Source organism: Pinus tabuliformis, chromosome X, assembly GCF_031772625.1.
Source record: "Pinus tabuliformis cultivar Carrire ecotype Pingquan chromosome X, CPIR1, whole genome shotgun sequence".
In the NCBI taxonomy this organism is placed as follows: Eukaryota; Viridiplantae; Streptophyta; class Pinopsida; order Pinales; family Pinaceae; genus Pinus; species Pinus tabuliformis.
Genome location: NC_142308.1, coordinates 1,074,893,790 through 1,074,909,589, shown reverse-complemented (window position 1 = coordinate 1,074,909,589; position 15,800 = coordinate 1,074,893,790). Strand labels below are relative to the sequence as shown.

The 15,800-nt window shown below is 36.9% G+C and overlaps 1 protein-coding gene and 1 pseudogene across 1 annotated transcript; both read right to left on the bottom strand.

Annotated features, from left to right (window-relative positions):
• Positions 1-11,807: 11,807 nt before the first annotated feature.
• Positions 11,808-12,526, bottom strand: LOC149143544 (ras-related protein Rab7 pseudogene; annotated as a pseudogene).
• A 506-nt stretch (positions 12,527-13,032) lies between these two features.
• Positions 13,033-13,407, bottom strand: LOC149143543 (protein CELLULOSE SYNTHASE INTERACTIVE 3-like). Its single transcript, XM_089451870.1, has one exon. It carries the CDS (start codon positions 13,405-13,407, stop codon positions 13,033-13,035), a length of 375 nt encoding a protein of 124 aa, XP_089307996.1.
• Positions 13,408-15,800: the final 2,393 nt, after the last annotated feature.

The window sequence follows — 15,800 nt, the reverse complement described above, 5'->3', positions numbered from 1 at the left end:
TCCTTAAATGTAGGGAGGCTCGGCTCCCAAACTCAAGATGAACTGACTCTTTTACTGTCACTAGCTCTGTTGCCTTTTGATCATCATGAATCGATTGCTTGCAACTCCGAGCTAGTGTGATTTGATGGAGGAATATTCGAATGAGTGAGGATTAAATGTGGAGGATCTATCTCCTACAATTTCTCCTCCTTGTCTCATTCGAGTTTCTGCCCTTAATTAGCCAAAATTGCCACGATTTTCTCTCAAAACCTTGCAATCAATGCACATTAGTCCACTAGGCATAACATCTCACTTTTACTCATCTCATTAAGAAAAATATAATTAAAATATGTAAGTAATTATGAGAAGATTTGATTTAAATAATCTTGGAGGTGTATCAAGGTCCATATAGTTATCCAATGACGAGGCTCATCAATAAGTATTTCCATAAGCAATGGCAAGAATGTCATGCATCTGGCTGCAAGAAGTGGTTACACAAATATTGTGAGATCTTTACTAGGATCCACAAATGGCTCAAAGAAAAGACAGAAAGGCCACACAATAATGCACATGTTAGCCAATCAAGCCAACTGCTTGGATGTGGTGAAGGAACTACTTTAGGGTTACCCAGTAGTAGTTATGTTACATGACAAAAATGGCAACACACCACTACACGTACCTACACGTACCTACAAGCAGGTATTGTCTCTTTATACAACCTACTATAATTTCCTTTAATTATATGACATGGTTTAGCGTTGTAAATTTTAATTAGTATGAGAAGGGAGCTTCTTGTTCAACCAAGAAACACAAAGGTAAGATTTACTTCCACTTGGTGCCAAAATCAAGATTTGTTTATATATATATATATATATATATATATATATATATGAATTTATTACTCTGAGGTAGCTACCATTTTTCTTTTTAATTATTTTTATTCAGCTACATTGCATTGATGTAACATTTCATTCTACCATGGACTTTCTAGCCCTTATAAAGTGGAAGGCACATGTAAAATGTAGAGCCCAACCATAAGCTTCCACCAAATAGTCAATCCAGCCTACTCAATTTTTTGTTGTTATTTGAACGATGGTTATGGTAAGAGAAATAGCTCTTATATTTTATGGAGAGTATACAAATTGTTGAACATCATATATCCTCTTATATTTCATGATGAGATTGAGACATGTCTTTAACAAGCAATCAATACAGAAAATAGGATTGTGCAATCATTAACCTTATTCAACAAACAAAATAGATCATGAAATGAGTCACTAATCATTCTAAGAGGTTGTGAATGGTTTAGTTGTCCAAAGAATTGATTTCCCTCATTAACTAATGCAAGACTTGTTTTTGGTTAGTATGAAACTTTAGTTCAACTTGAATTTTGTTTTTGGCCAACAAACAACTCAGGACAAACTTTACCTTCAACATTATGGATAGGCTCTTTACATGTTTTCAGTGGAACTATTAGAGCATCTGAACTATTTTGAGAAGCATGAACTTCCTGAACTATAACATATCCTCTTGTTAGCAAAGAATAGAAGCATGTCAATGGAAAAATTTGCAAAGTTTTCTCAAGAGAATTTAACCTCTTTTTAGCTACAAGGAGACAAAGAAGCGTAATTACATAAAAGGTGTCTCTTTGTATGATTGGGCTCGGAAGACACAAATATTCTATTCCTTCATTGTATCTTTGCACCTTTAGGGGAAATTGCTATTCCTATTCTCTATGGATCTTTTTCTTATTCCCCTAGATGTATTCCATAAAGGTAGATGGGGGATGAAGTGTATTTTTGTATTGTGTACTTCTTTCTTCTCTGAGGCTCTTGTCCTCACACCCCTTTTCCAATTGAAGTACTTGTGGGAGGACATAGTTATCATTGAGAGGTAGAGAGTTCTTTCCTTGTGTCCATGCAATTTCATTTTTGGATACTCGTGCTTGGTGTGGATTTGGAAGTGTTTGAATGCCCCATATCTTGTTGGTGTCATAGCTATTACCAAAAATTTGTGCTTACAATTTTAACATTTGTTTAGTGGTTTAATTTCAGGGTCATTATTGATCGTGGTATTTTAATATTGAATTAATTAATAATGAGAAGGACTCCCAATTAGTTTTCTAGACCCCATAGCTAGTAGGATTAAAGCATGTAACTGATTATTCATAATTGCGTCATATATACTCATTATTTTTTACTTTTTGGCATGTAAATTAATGTTTTAGAAGCAAATTTTTATATTGTCACAACATATTTACATGATTCACAAAGTGAGAAATCAATTTTTTGTGTACTTGCAAATTTTAGGTTTGATAATTATAGGTTATTTATAGGCTATAAATGTCTTCAAAATTTTACTTCTAATTGAGTATTCAACTGAACATATTGAGTATCTTATACATAACTATATTTCCCTCCACTCACTTTTCATAACTTCCATAACCATTAGGTAAGGACTTACAACTTTGATGTTATTTTTCTTGTTTAATAAAATATTTTCCAAGACTTTACAAAGTTTTATAATTTATTGAAAGTTATAGAATTTATAATTTATGAAGTTTCAAGGTCTAATTTTTTAAAGTCTAATTATTTAAAGGGTGCTAGCTCAATGGAAGAGCACCTGTCTTACAAGCAAGAGGTTGGTGGTTTGATTCCATCATTCCCTGATATTCACATGGAATGACAATGATCCATTTTTGGTGACGAGGCTCTTTTGATCATCACCAATGAGCTTATGGTGACATTTTTCGAACCCCACCAAAATATGAAATGGTGATGGTCAACAGACACCACCATATATATATATATATATATATATATATATATATATATATATATATATATATATATATATATATATACACACACACACACATCAATAGTGGTGGCTATGAAAGATCCATCACCATAAATCACTATTGTTCATATGAAACGGTGAAGGTCACTATCTATCATTATAATCATTATTTGTGACGCACTATGAATGCAACCACAACACCTATACTTTTTTCAATACAACCTTTGGTGACGTTCATTTTTTGGTGACAGAGCCTCTTTGGACCATTTCCAAAGAGCTTATGGTGACATTTTTTGACCCTCACTAAAATATGAAAAGGTGACGGTCAATGAACACCACCATATATATGCATCAATAGTGACAACCATGAAAGGTCCATCACAATAAATCGTTCTTGCTCATATGAAATGGTGACAGTCACTATCCGTTATTATAATCATTATTTGTGACAAACCTTGAATGTCACCACAACACTTATACTTTTGGCGATGTTCAATTTTTTGTGATGAAGGCTAAAGTCTGTCACCATTACTTATATGAAATGGTGACGATCACTATCCGTCATTATAAATCATTATTGGTAATGGACCATGAATGTCACTACAACACCTATACTTTTGGTGACGCCACCTTTGAAGACATTCAATTTTGGTGATGGAGACTCTTTTGACCGTCACCAATGAGCTTATAGTGACAATTTTTGACCCTCACCAATGTCCTTTTTTCTTGCAGTGCATCCCATATAATATGAAACAAAATGGAGTTTCCTAGGGAAATAATTGATCCATTGAAGAAAGTGTAAAAGAAATGTTGCGTGATCAATATCTACCAAAGTTTCTACGAGGAGAAGCCACAAATACAACTGTATATATTCAAAATCTTAGTCCCCACAGGTCACTAGATAACAGAACTACCAAATAAGTATTCACTACGAAGAAACAAAATGTAGATCATCTATGAATCTTTGGTTGTCCTATATATCTTCATATACGAAAGGACAAAAGAAATAGGTTGGATCCATTGGGCATGAGAGGAAATTTCTTTTGCTACAAAAACTCCTCTAAGGCCTATAGAATCTACATAAAGGAAGTACACCATATAGAAGTCAATCAAGATGTCATATACGATGAAAGCATTGCATTCAAGAAATAAAAGGAACTTCTGATGGACTTTGGTGATGAAGAAATTCCAATATTTGAAGAGGATGTCGATAGGGAAGAAGAAGAATATCACCATGAAGATGAAGGTCCCAGTGAACCTATTCAACATGTGGTCATGTCCGAATCAAGAAAGAGACCTAATTGGTTGAAGTCAACACTACTTGATGCATAAGTTCATGGAGCAACTCAAGGCTCATTCAAGGAAATCAAGAAGCCCAAACGATATTATGGGTATGCATCCTACATGACAAAACTAATAAAAGAATAGCCATCCACTTTTGAAGAAGATGTAAATAATCAAGAATGGAAGGATGCCATGAATGAATAATATCAATCTATAATGAAGAATGGAGTTTGGGAGATCGTGCCTAGGCTTGATGACAAATCTGTGGTAACTTCCAAATAGATCTATAAGATCAAATATGTATCATATGGAAGTATCGATAAGTATAAGGAAAGATTTGTGGCTAGGGTTTTCTCTCAACTCGAAGGAATCAACTATGAAGAGACATTTGCTTCAACGGAAAGGTATACAACTATACATTTGTTGGTCTCTTTGACAACATCTATGGGATGGAACATCCACCAAATCGATGTCAAAACTACATTTCTGAATGACATAATTGATGAGGAAGTTTATATAGAGAAACCATTGGGATTTGAAGTTAAATAAAGAAAGGCATATGTTTATAGATTAAATAAGGAATTAGGTGGCCTCAAACAAGCACAAAGGTCATGGTATGCTAGAATGGATGCATACCTTCAGAGGTTAGACCTCACAAAGAGTTCTATTGATCTGAACCTTTATATTAATGTTGTGAAGGGTGAACTGATGATCATTCTTCTGTATGTAGATGATATTCTCTTGACATGTGTAGAAGGCCGAATTGAAGAATGTAAGAAGAAATTAGCAACAGAATTTGACATGAAAGATCTAGAGCTGATGCATTACTATTTAGGACTATAAGTCTAGCAAGGATCTGATGAGATTTATCTGGGTCAAGGGAAGTATTTGATAAATATATTGATGAGGTTTGACATGATGAATTGCAAACCAATGACAACTTCGATGATCACAAACTTGAAAATACTAAGGAGTTCTGAATAGAGTCTAGTAGATCCTTCCAAGTATGGAAAATTGATTAGCTCACTGATGTACTTAGTGAATACTCAACCAGACGTGATTTTAAATATTCTCAGTCAATTCCAAGTGGAGTCGAAGCATGATCATTGGATAACAACAAAACACATTTTGAGAAATATGTGAGGAACCATCCACTACTTCCTGAAGTATGATAGAAGGAATGATGTCAAACTAATTGTTTATACAGATTCCAACTGGGGAGGTAGTGAGAGCTATGGAAGGAACACTATAGGAAGATGTTTCAGTTTGGAATCCTCCATGGTCTCATGGATCATCAAAAAGCAAGATATAGTTTCTTTGAGTAGTGCTAAGGCTGAGTATATTGCAGCCTATGAAATAAGCAGACAAGCGGTCTGGTTAAGGAAGTTGCTATCCAACATATTTGTAGGACCTGTGGACCTTATATTGATACATTGTAATAACACCAGTTGTATACGATTGGATGAAGACCCAGTATTCCATGGAAATACAAAGCATGTCAATAACAAGTATCACTATATTCAGAATCTAAAACAAGATGGTGTATTGCAGCTACATTATATCTCCACTAATGAGTAAGTAGCTAACATAATGAAAAATCTCTTCTTAATAAGAAGCTTGTTTATTTAAGAAACAAGCTTGGTTTGGTTGTGTTCTCTCAAAATCAAGCCCTGGAAGGCTGCAACCTAGGAAGACTTCAAGTAACTATTTCACACCAATCTTTTGACTAAGGCTTAGCCTCCTTAGCCTGAGAGGGCTCTCTCAAAGGATTATTGGTTTTGACTATTAGTAAGATGGCTAACTCTTGTGAATAACATTGACAAATAATGAAGGCTGGACAAACATTACATAAGTTTCCATTGGGCCTATGGAGTCAAACATACTACAGCAAACAATGATGATGCCTTACATAGAAGTCAGGGCATTTAGCATTTGGATGTTCAGAATACCACTTATATAAAACCACAATTTACAAAGACATACAGGAAGTCAGAGCATGATCAATGAATTCCGAGTGATTATGCATTTGTACAACTGTAAAAGAACACTAAAGAAAATATACCATCACACATTCTGAACAAGAAAATCCCTTATGAATCCTGAGAAGTAAAACAGTCATTTATATTACTGAACTCTGTTTTTTACATAAGCCAAAACAATCCTCTGTTTTATAAAATATCCAACCCTCATTACATCACTGTCTTAGCTATATATAGAATTCTTATTCTACCTAATTCGAGATTCCTCCTCCAGCATGAGGGGAATTCAACAACTACTTTTTTATAACACCTATCTGCTTTGCAACAAACTATTAAATACAATAAGTGCTAACTGGAGTTCTAAAGAGTTCTAATTTGACTATGACTCTAACTCTATCTTCTTCGTAGAATGATTCCTCCTTGTTCTTTGACACCTGGTCTACTTTCAGTTTGGCTGAGATGACTGAGATGATTGCTAAGATGAGTATTTAATGCTCCATGTTGGCCTTGGATGCTGAATGCTTTAACTGCTCATTGATGTTAGGTAATATCCCTTGCTTTTCGGTTCCAGTCCTCCATAACTTCGAATATACAGCAGCATGTTTTTTAGCCCTTTTAATAACCCAAAAATATAGAACACCACCATGTTCCTGATGTGTTGGAGGCTTCATCGATGGCCAAGTGTGCAAGCCAAAATTCCTTGTATGCAACTCATTCAATACCCTATGACCGGTAATAAAGTGGCTTTATAACATAAACTTTAAACTTGAGTTAAAGCATTCCACCTTTTAAAGGTACACCTGTCTTGATCTGAATGGTTGTGATGGCTTCATTTGGTCTCTTACATATCCTTTAGGTGTTTCCTTTTGAAAATTTCCGCACATATTACCAAATTGTTTGTCTGCGTTGAAAACACCACCTACAGCAGTTTTGTAGCGCGCTACGAAACTGCTGTATTATTTGAAACAGCTTGCCTTTGAAAGGAAAACGGTATTAACATCAGGGCTGTGCTTGAATGTATACAGGATCCTTGTTCTTTCACTATGACTGGTAGCACCATAAATCATAGGCTTCCTGAGCTTCATACAACAGATCAGTATTCATTCTTAAAAGCCAAAACCAAAATAGCCACCGAGCCATTTTTCCCCTCACAGGGATTACTGAAGGAAATACACCCATTGACTTTGGTATTTCTTGAATTCAGAGTATGCCTATAATTCCAAAAGCACCCTGAATGGTTGACAGACACAATGTCAGTTCTGGTCTTTTTCTCAGTTTCGAAGCTGAAGAGTAATCCTGCACAGATTTATAATGTGACCTGAAAATGGGCTTTTACATGGAGAATGGTCTACTTTTTTTTATTTTAGACTTCAAATGTTCAGTCGATTATGCTGTTATAGTGCTCGAATGACTCATGTATGATGATAGGCATCAATCTGAAGATATAGGCACCCATGATACCGCAAGGCAAATATTTGCCTCCAGATGTTATTATTATCCAGTCAAGTTCGATATCTTACGATGCAAGTAAACTATTATTTGTAGCATCAAAGTCTTGTACAATCCCCTGGTGACTAACAATCACATCCTGATGTTCTTTGTGGTCTCCCAGCATTGACATCAATTGTGTCCGGAAGATATATTTCCTCTTCGGGTTCATTCTTCAATGCATTCTTGGCTATACATTGGAAAGCTGCTTCAACATTAAAGCCTTCTTTTGCAGAAGTTTCAAAGTAGGGAATGTTGCCTTTAGAAGCACACCATGCCCTGGCCTTTTTCTCAGAGACCACTCTGCTGTTTCCACCATCCACATTAATTTTATTTCCAAGCACAACAAATGGAAAATTCTCCGGATCAGAAGGGCTTGCCTGAATTAGAAATTCATCGCGCCAATTATTTAGGTTATCAAATGATTTTAGCACATTAACATCGTAAACAAGAACGCAGCAATCGGCACCACGGTAGAAGGCAACACAAAGCGCTGCCAATCTTTCCTAAGAACCGGAGATGTCGGGATCCCTGTTAGACCAATGAAATTCTATTTCAAGTATTCGAGAAGTACCATCTCGGTTATTATCAGGGACAAGAGTATACTGGCCACTGATTGTTCCAAGCATTACCACTTTGTCAATCTGAATGGTTACTTTACCCAAAGAACCCTTTCCAAAAGTGTTCCTGCTCTTGCAAGCTATGTGCAGTTTCTGACCCTTAGGAGGCATGTCAAAGGCCCATCCAAACCCCTGTTTCCATTCTGGAGATGCATATTCAGTAAGTGCAAAAAGATTGTCTGCGAAAACAATGAGCTTATCTCCACGTTGTTGTTCATGGAACGCCACTGCCAATTCCTTCATCAAACAAATGTAAGACATTTGGCATTGAAATTTTGTCAGTGATAACAGTGGCTCCACTTGGGATAGTGTGCCCTTGTGGTACACTAAGAACCTGCAGTTCCAGTGCCTTATAAAATTTATTTGACAAACATCTTCTTTAAGTTCCTTGGGCCTTCACCTCGGGCTTAAGTTTGATGATCACTGTAGGAGAAAGAAGTCTATATCTACCACTACTAAAAAAATTTTGCTCAGTCAACCTTGAGCTTATTTGCACTTTCCTACCTACCTACCCTATCAGCTGCAAGCTCCACTTGTAGCTCAAGCAACATGATATTTCCAATAAAGCCAATCAATTGTCTTCTCTGATATTGGAGGCTCTTGACTGTATCCGACCTCAAAATAACCATGATAGTGAGATGACCACATCAACTCATAATATATTTGATCTTCATAATGTAAATGAAAATGACAGATTGGAGTGCAAAGCTTGTCCATATATTCACTTATAGGGTCATAGAATACATGGCTATGTTGATGATCATCATAACATTTTACATCTTTAGACAACTGATTCTTAACCACACAAGATTCTTTTGATATGCTATCCAACTGCCTTTCTGCATGATTCTCATAGACAATGCAATTTTCCTCACTATTGTGATCATTATTTGAAGTAAGCTGCTGCAAGAAATTACAAAATTGAACAATCTTTTCCTCTTCCTGAGGGCTATAAAAGCTATTTTCCAGTACTTCTTCTTGCTGTTTGCAATCTATTTCATACTCATAATGATCTGAAGCCTGACAAATCTGCTGCATCTCTACATCAACATCAAAGGATGAAACATGGTTTTCACAAATAAACCCCTGCTGATCTTCATGCTGCGTTTCATGAGATGTTATACTTTCTTCTCGGTGCTGGAATGCATTGTTATGAAGAGCCTCTAAAATTTCTTCATCCATAAATTCATCATCATCATAAAAATCTTCCAAGTACTGAATAAGACTTAAAGAATGTCTACAACAATCTTTAAGCAGCAATAAGGAAGGATAACCTTCTTTATACATTTCACAGAATTCATCATGAAAACTAGCAAGCGAATATATTGAACCATTTTCCAGACTTTTATACCAAGACCATGCTTTTCCTTCTAAAGTGGTCATAAACATTTTCATGAGACAATCTTCAGGGAAATGAACCTTAAGACTGCGTATATGCATGTGGAATTTAACCAAATGAAGAGCAACATTATCCTTCTTTTCATCTTTGAATATTGGAAGATTGTCTAACCAATCAACCTCTGGCATAGGATTTGGAAAACCAGGGATATGAGACCGATTCATAGGAGCATACCTGGCATTCATTCTTGCAGTGGAATTCATCTTGAAACTTCATCAAGCTACTGATCTTCTAGCAGTGGAGTCACCTTCCAATTTCTTATTTGATGTGTGGAGTCGCCAAGGTAGTTTTGCAGCCTCAAAAAGATTTCTGAGCTTTTGCTACCTTCATAAGTTCAGCTTCATAATTTCGGGAATGAATAATCTTCAGGCTCCCGGCAGACACACCAAAATGTTATCTCAAAATCAAGCCCTGGAAGGCTGCAGCCCAGGAAGACTTCAAGTAACTATTTCACACCAATCTTTTGACTAAGGCTTAGCCTCCTTAGCCTGAGAGGGCTCTCTCAAAGGATTATTGATTTTGACTATTAGTAAGATGGCTAACTCTTGTGAATAACATTGACAAATAATGAAGGCTGGACAAACATTACATAAGTTTCCATTGGGCCTATGGAGTCAAACATACTACAACAAACAATGATGATGCCTTACATAGAAGTCAGGGCATTTAGCATTTGGATGTTCAGAATACCACTTATATAAAACCACAGTTTACAAAGACATACAGGAAGTCAGAGCATGATCAATGAATTCTGAGTGATTATGCATTTGTACAACTGTAAAAGAACACTAAAGAAAATATACCATCACACATTCTGAACAAGAAAATCCCTTATGAATCCTGAGAAGTAAAACAATCATTTATATTACTGAACTCTGTTTTTTACATAAGCCAAAACAGTCCTCTGTTTTATAAAATATCCAACCCTCATTACATCACTGTCTTAGCTATATATAGAATTCTTATTCTACCTAATTCGAGATTCCTCCTCCAGCATGAGGGGAATTCAACAACTACTTTTTTATGACACCTATCTGCTTTGCAACAAACTATTAAATACAATAAGTGCTAACTGGAGTTCTAAAGAGTTCTAATTTGACTATGACTCTAACTCTATCTTCTTCGTAGAATGATTCCTCCTTGTTCTTTGACACCTGGTCTCCTTTCAGTTTGGCTGAGATGACTGAGATGATTGCTAAGATGAGTATTTAATGCTCCATGTTGGCCTTGGATGCTGAATGCTTTAACTGCTCATTGATGTTAGGTAATATCCCTTGCTTTTCGGTTCCAGTCCTCCATAACTTCGAATATACAGCAGCATGTTTTTTAGCCCTTTTAATAACCCAAAAATATAGAACACCACCATGTTCCTGATGTGTTGGAGGCTTCATCGATGGCCAAGTGTGCAAGCCAAAATTCCTTGTATGCAACTCATTCAATACCCTATGACCGGTAATAAAGTGGCTTTATAACATAAACTTTAAACTTGAGTTAAAGCATTCCACCTTTTAAAGGTACACTTGTCTTGATCTGAATGGTTGTGATGGCTTCATTTGGTCTCTTACATATCCTTTAGGTGTTTCCTTTTGAAAATTTCCGCACATATTACCAAACTGTTTGTCTGCGTTGAAAACACCACCTACAGCAGTTTCGTAGCGCGCTACGAAACTGCTGTATTATTTGAAACAGCTTGCCTTTGAAAGGAAAACGGTATTAACATCAGGGCTGTGCTTGAATGTATACAGGATCCTTGTTCTTTCACTATGAGTGGTAGCACCATAAATCATAGGCTTCCTGAGCTTCATACAACAGATCAGTATTCATTCTTAAAAGCCAAAACCAAAATAGCCACCGAGCCATTTTTCCCCTCATAGGGATTACTTAAGGAAATACACCCATTGACTTTGGTATTTCTTGAATTCAGAGTATGCCTATAATTCCAAAAGCACCCTGAATGGTTGACAGACACAATGTCAGTTCTGGTCTTTTTCTCAATTTCGAAGCTGAAGAGTAATCCTGCACAGATTTATAATGTGACCTGAAAATGGGCTTTTACATGGAGAATGGTCTACTTTTTTTTTTTTTTTTTTAGACTTCAAATGTTCAGTCGATTATGCTGTTATAGTCGCTCGAATGACTCATGTATGATGATAGGCATCAATATGAAGATATAGGCACCCATGATACCGCAAGGCAAATATTTGCCTCCAGATGTTATTATTATCCAGTCAAGTTCGATATCTTACGATGCAAGTAAACTATTATTTGTAGCATCAAAGTCTTGTACAATCCCCTGGTGACTAACAATCACATCCTGATGTTCTTTGTGGTCTCCCAGCATTGACATCAATTGTGTCCGGAAGATATATTTCCTCTTCGGGTTCATTCTTCAATGCATTCTTGGCTATACATTGGAAAGTTGCTTCAACATTAAAGCCTTCTTTTGCAGAAGTTTCAAAGTAGGGAATGTTGCCTTTAGAAGCACACCATGCCCTGGCCTTTTTCTCAGAGACCACTCTGCTGTTTCCACCATCCACGTCAATTTTATTTCCAAGCACAACAAATGGAAAATTCTCCGGATCAGAAGGGCTTGCCTGAATTAGAAATTCATCGCGCCAATTATTTAGGTTATCAAATGATTTTAGCACATTAACATCGTAAACAAGAACGCAGCAATCGGCACCACGGTAGAAGGCAACACCAAAGCTCTGAAATCTTTCCTGGCCAGCGGTATCCCATATCTGCAACGTGAACAATCTATCCTCAAACTGAACTTCTTTAGTCAAGAAGTCAGCTCCAATGGTTGCTTTATACTGGTTGCTGAATTTCTTATTTACATATTGATTCATCAGCGAGGTTTTACCAACCCCGCTATCGCCAAGGATGATAACCTTTAACAGAGTTCTTCTGCGGGCCGACATGATGAGCTCGAGCTTATGTTGAATGAAGATGGAGTCGAAGAGATCTAAGCTGATTCATCTATTGATCAAATCTTGCAAATCTCGAAAACACATGCTCGAGCATTTACACTCCTATCCAAGGTTTACTGCTCTACTCTGCAAACATATGGCAAACATATAGCTGTTCTTCTCAGTTGAAATCCCATTGTTTGAATCCTGAGGCCTATCCCTCCTCCTTGGTTCTGTTCTTTAACAAAGTTTCTTTGTAAGAAATCACCATACGGCTGTTAAGTAGTCCAGATCCCACATAAATGGGGCAAAATAGATCTAAAAATATGCCTGTTTAATATTGAAACAGAAAAATGGCTTGCTTTGCAGAGCACAAGATCATTCCAAGGACTTTGTACAGAAATAATTCCCTCGAGTTTATCACTCATGGCATCCTCGTGCATTACTAGTAATAATATGGGATGACTTTGCAACCTTAAAACATCATCATCTCAGAAGCAGCAGTTACTGCTGGACAAAGCTGAACCCATTTACGACCAATAATGTCCAAGAACACAAAGCGCTGCCAATCTTTCCTAAGAACCGGAGATGTCGGGATCCCTGTTAGACCAATGAAATTCTATTTCAAGTATTCGAGAAGTACCATCTCGGTTATTATCAGGGACAAGAGTATACTGGCCACTGATTGTTCCAAGCATTACCACTTTGTCAATCTGAATGGTTACTTTACCCAAAGAACCCTTTCCAAAAGTGTTCTTGCTCTTGCAAGCTATGTGCAGTTTCTGACCCTTAGGAGGCATGTCAAAGGCCCATCCAAACCCCTGTTTCCATTCTGGAGATGCATATTCAGTAAGTGCAAAAAGATTGTCTGCGAAAACAATGATCTTATCTCCACGTTGTTGTTCATGGAACGCCACCGCCAATTCCTTCATCAAACAAATGTAAGACATTTGGCATTGAAATTTTGTCAGTGATAACAGGTTGATATATACTCCTTAGTTGATAGGGAGAGATAGGAACATCATTCTTGTCTTCAATTGGGAAGATAGAATGGAGGACTGGGTAAACATATGGCATCTGATACTCTCTGAGGATGTGGTAGGGCATCCAAGATGAGAGTATTCGTTGACCGATATTATTTGAGGATGTGGTAGGGCATCCAAGATGAGAGTATTCGTCGGCCGGTATTCTCTGAGGATTGGCTATCCAAGACAAACACAGTCCAAAGAAGTTCATACTCCGTGAAAACCAGGGTGGAGTATATACCTTGAGTAACAATGATGATGGTGTCTATAAATCATTGGTCTCGCTAGCATTGTGCTTTGATCTTGTGGAGAGATAGAGTTGTTATTCAAGGCCTTGCTATGTCACAATGATGGTTGGTATGATGTTATTACAGATGGGTTACCAATCCAACTCTTCTTATGTCTTCAAATTGAGAATGTCCAGGTACCAAATATGAATACCTCCCTAATTAAGAGGGAGTGTTGAAAAATATGTAGCTAGGTTCGGTCTTCATATAGATGAAATGTAATTTTGATTCTTGTAAAGTGTAAAATGAAAGAAAAATTATTATTATTATTTTTGGAGCATGGGTTTCATGCTCAAGGTCCTTTATTTTATAGGTCAAGCACCCATTGAGTGATTATAGGGTTTGTTCTAGGTCAATAAGTCAAAAGAGTCATTATCATAAGTTGGAGACCCCATCGGGCACATTGTAACTAGTAAAAAAAAATATTTTTGTCTTAAAAGGCTTCTAGATACCCTCCAAGACCAAGTCAGTCTGGAAGCTGGCAAGTTGTCCTAAAAGGAAGAGTCACGTCCACCTTGAGGAGCCTATATATAGGAGGGAACTTGTCCTCCTTGAGCCACATTCACTCATCTCTCATTCTAGCAAAGAAGAAAGAAGAAGAAGGTAACGATGAAGGAAGAGGATGAGGAAGACCTTTTTTTGGGTTATTTCTCTCTCACACGGTGCTAAGGAGAATTAACGTTTCTGCAACAAGACCTAGGGTTTCTATCTTCAAGTTTGATCTTGGAGAAAAGGAGATAAGTAGGTCAAGCAAAGGTCACCAAGGGTAATCCTCATGCTCCTAAAGTGAGGGAAACTCAAGTGACGGTCAAAGGAAGGCTCAAAAGGTAGATCAAAGCTCACATGTGTGGAAGCAACAACTATTGGGGGGGCCGAAATTATTTATTTGCATTGGAGGCTGAAATTTTTTGTAGTTAGAGGTCGAAGAAGTGCTACTAGAAGAGATTTGACTGGGTTTGACAAGATCAAGGTTAGCACATCATTCGAAGAGGTTGGTATTGGTATTGGAGGGTTCTAAAGTCAGTCTTAAGGTCTTGGAATTCATCAATTCAAGAATCTATAAGGAAGAGAAGGGATTTGCGGGTTTTCCTCTCAAGTGGAGAGGTTTTGGCACTGGATTGCAGCCTATATTCGGTGTCTTGTTTTGGTAGTTGTTTGATTATACACAAATATAATAATAAGTAACAAGGATAGTAAGTAAAAAGACATCACAAGCAATTATCAAGTAAAGAGAAATCTCTATAATCATTGCCCTTATTTATTTCTCAACAAGTCTAAGGAGACAGGGTCAAGGGTCCAAGCATGGATTCAAAGAAGGAAGGAAAGGAAGGTACTACAATTGTAACAAGTTCATCCACTATGCTAGAGAGTTTCCCCACAAGAAGGATTCTCCAAGGGACGACGACAAAAACAACAACAATTATAAAGGAAATGGCAATTAAAGAAATAACAGGTTCAACAATAACGGAAAAATGAATGCTCCTACTGCTCGATATGGAAATGGATGACCTCCCAAAAGGAAGAGAAATTCCAGGTATGAGGAAAGTAATGTTGTAGAAAAGCAAAAGAAGTTTTACCTTATTTCCACTCTATCTATTTCTTCTCTTCCAGATACTTTGGATCATTTGCTAATTGATAGTGGAGCCTCAAGGCACTTCACTGAATACAAGGAGGCCCTTTGAAATTTAAAGAAGACTAATTTGGATATCATACTTGGAGATAATGCCACCTACCCCATGAAAGGGATAGGTATTGTCACTCTTCACTTGAATCAAGATCAAATCATTCATCTACAGGAAGTGTTGTATGTTCCCAAATTGAAGAAGAAACTGGTGTCTATTTTTGCGATGAAAGATAAAGGCTTCAAGGTAGCATTCATTGATGGAAATGTACGTATTTGGAAAAGAAACCCTAAAATTGCATTCACACTTTGATTTAGGGTTGATGATCTCTATCAAGTTGGAGGAAGTCCTTTGGGAGCCTTGACTTGTGATACTTCTCTTCAATCTGAATTATGACACTAGAGATTTT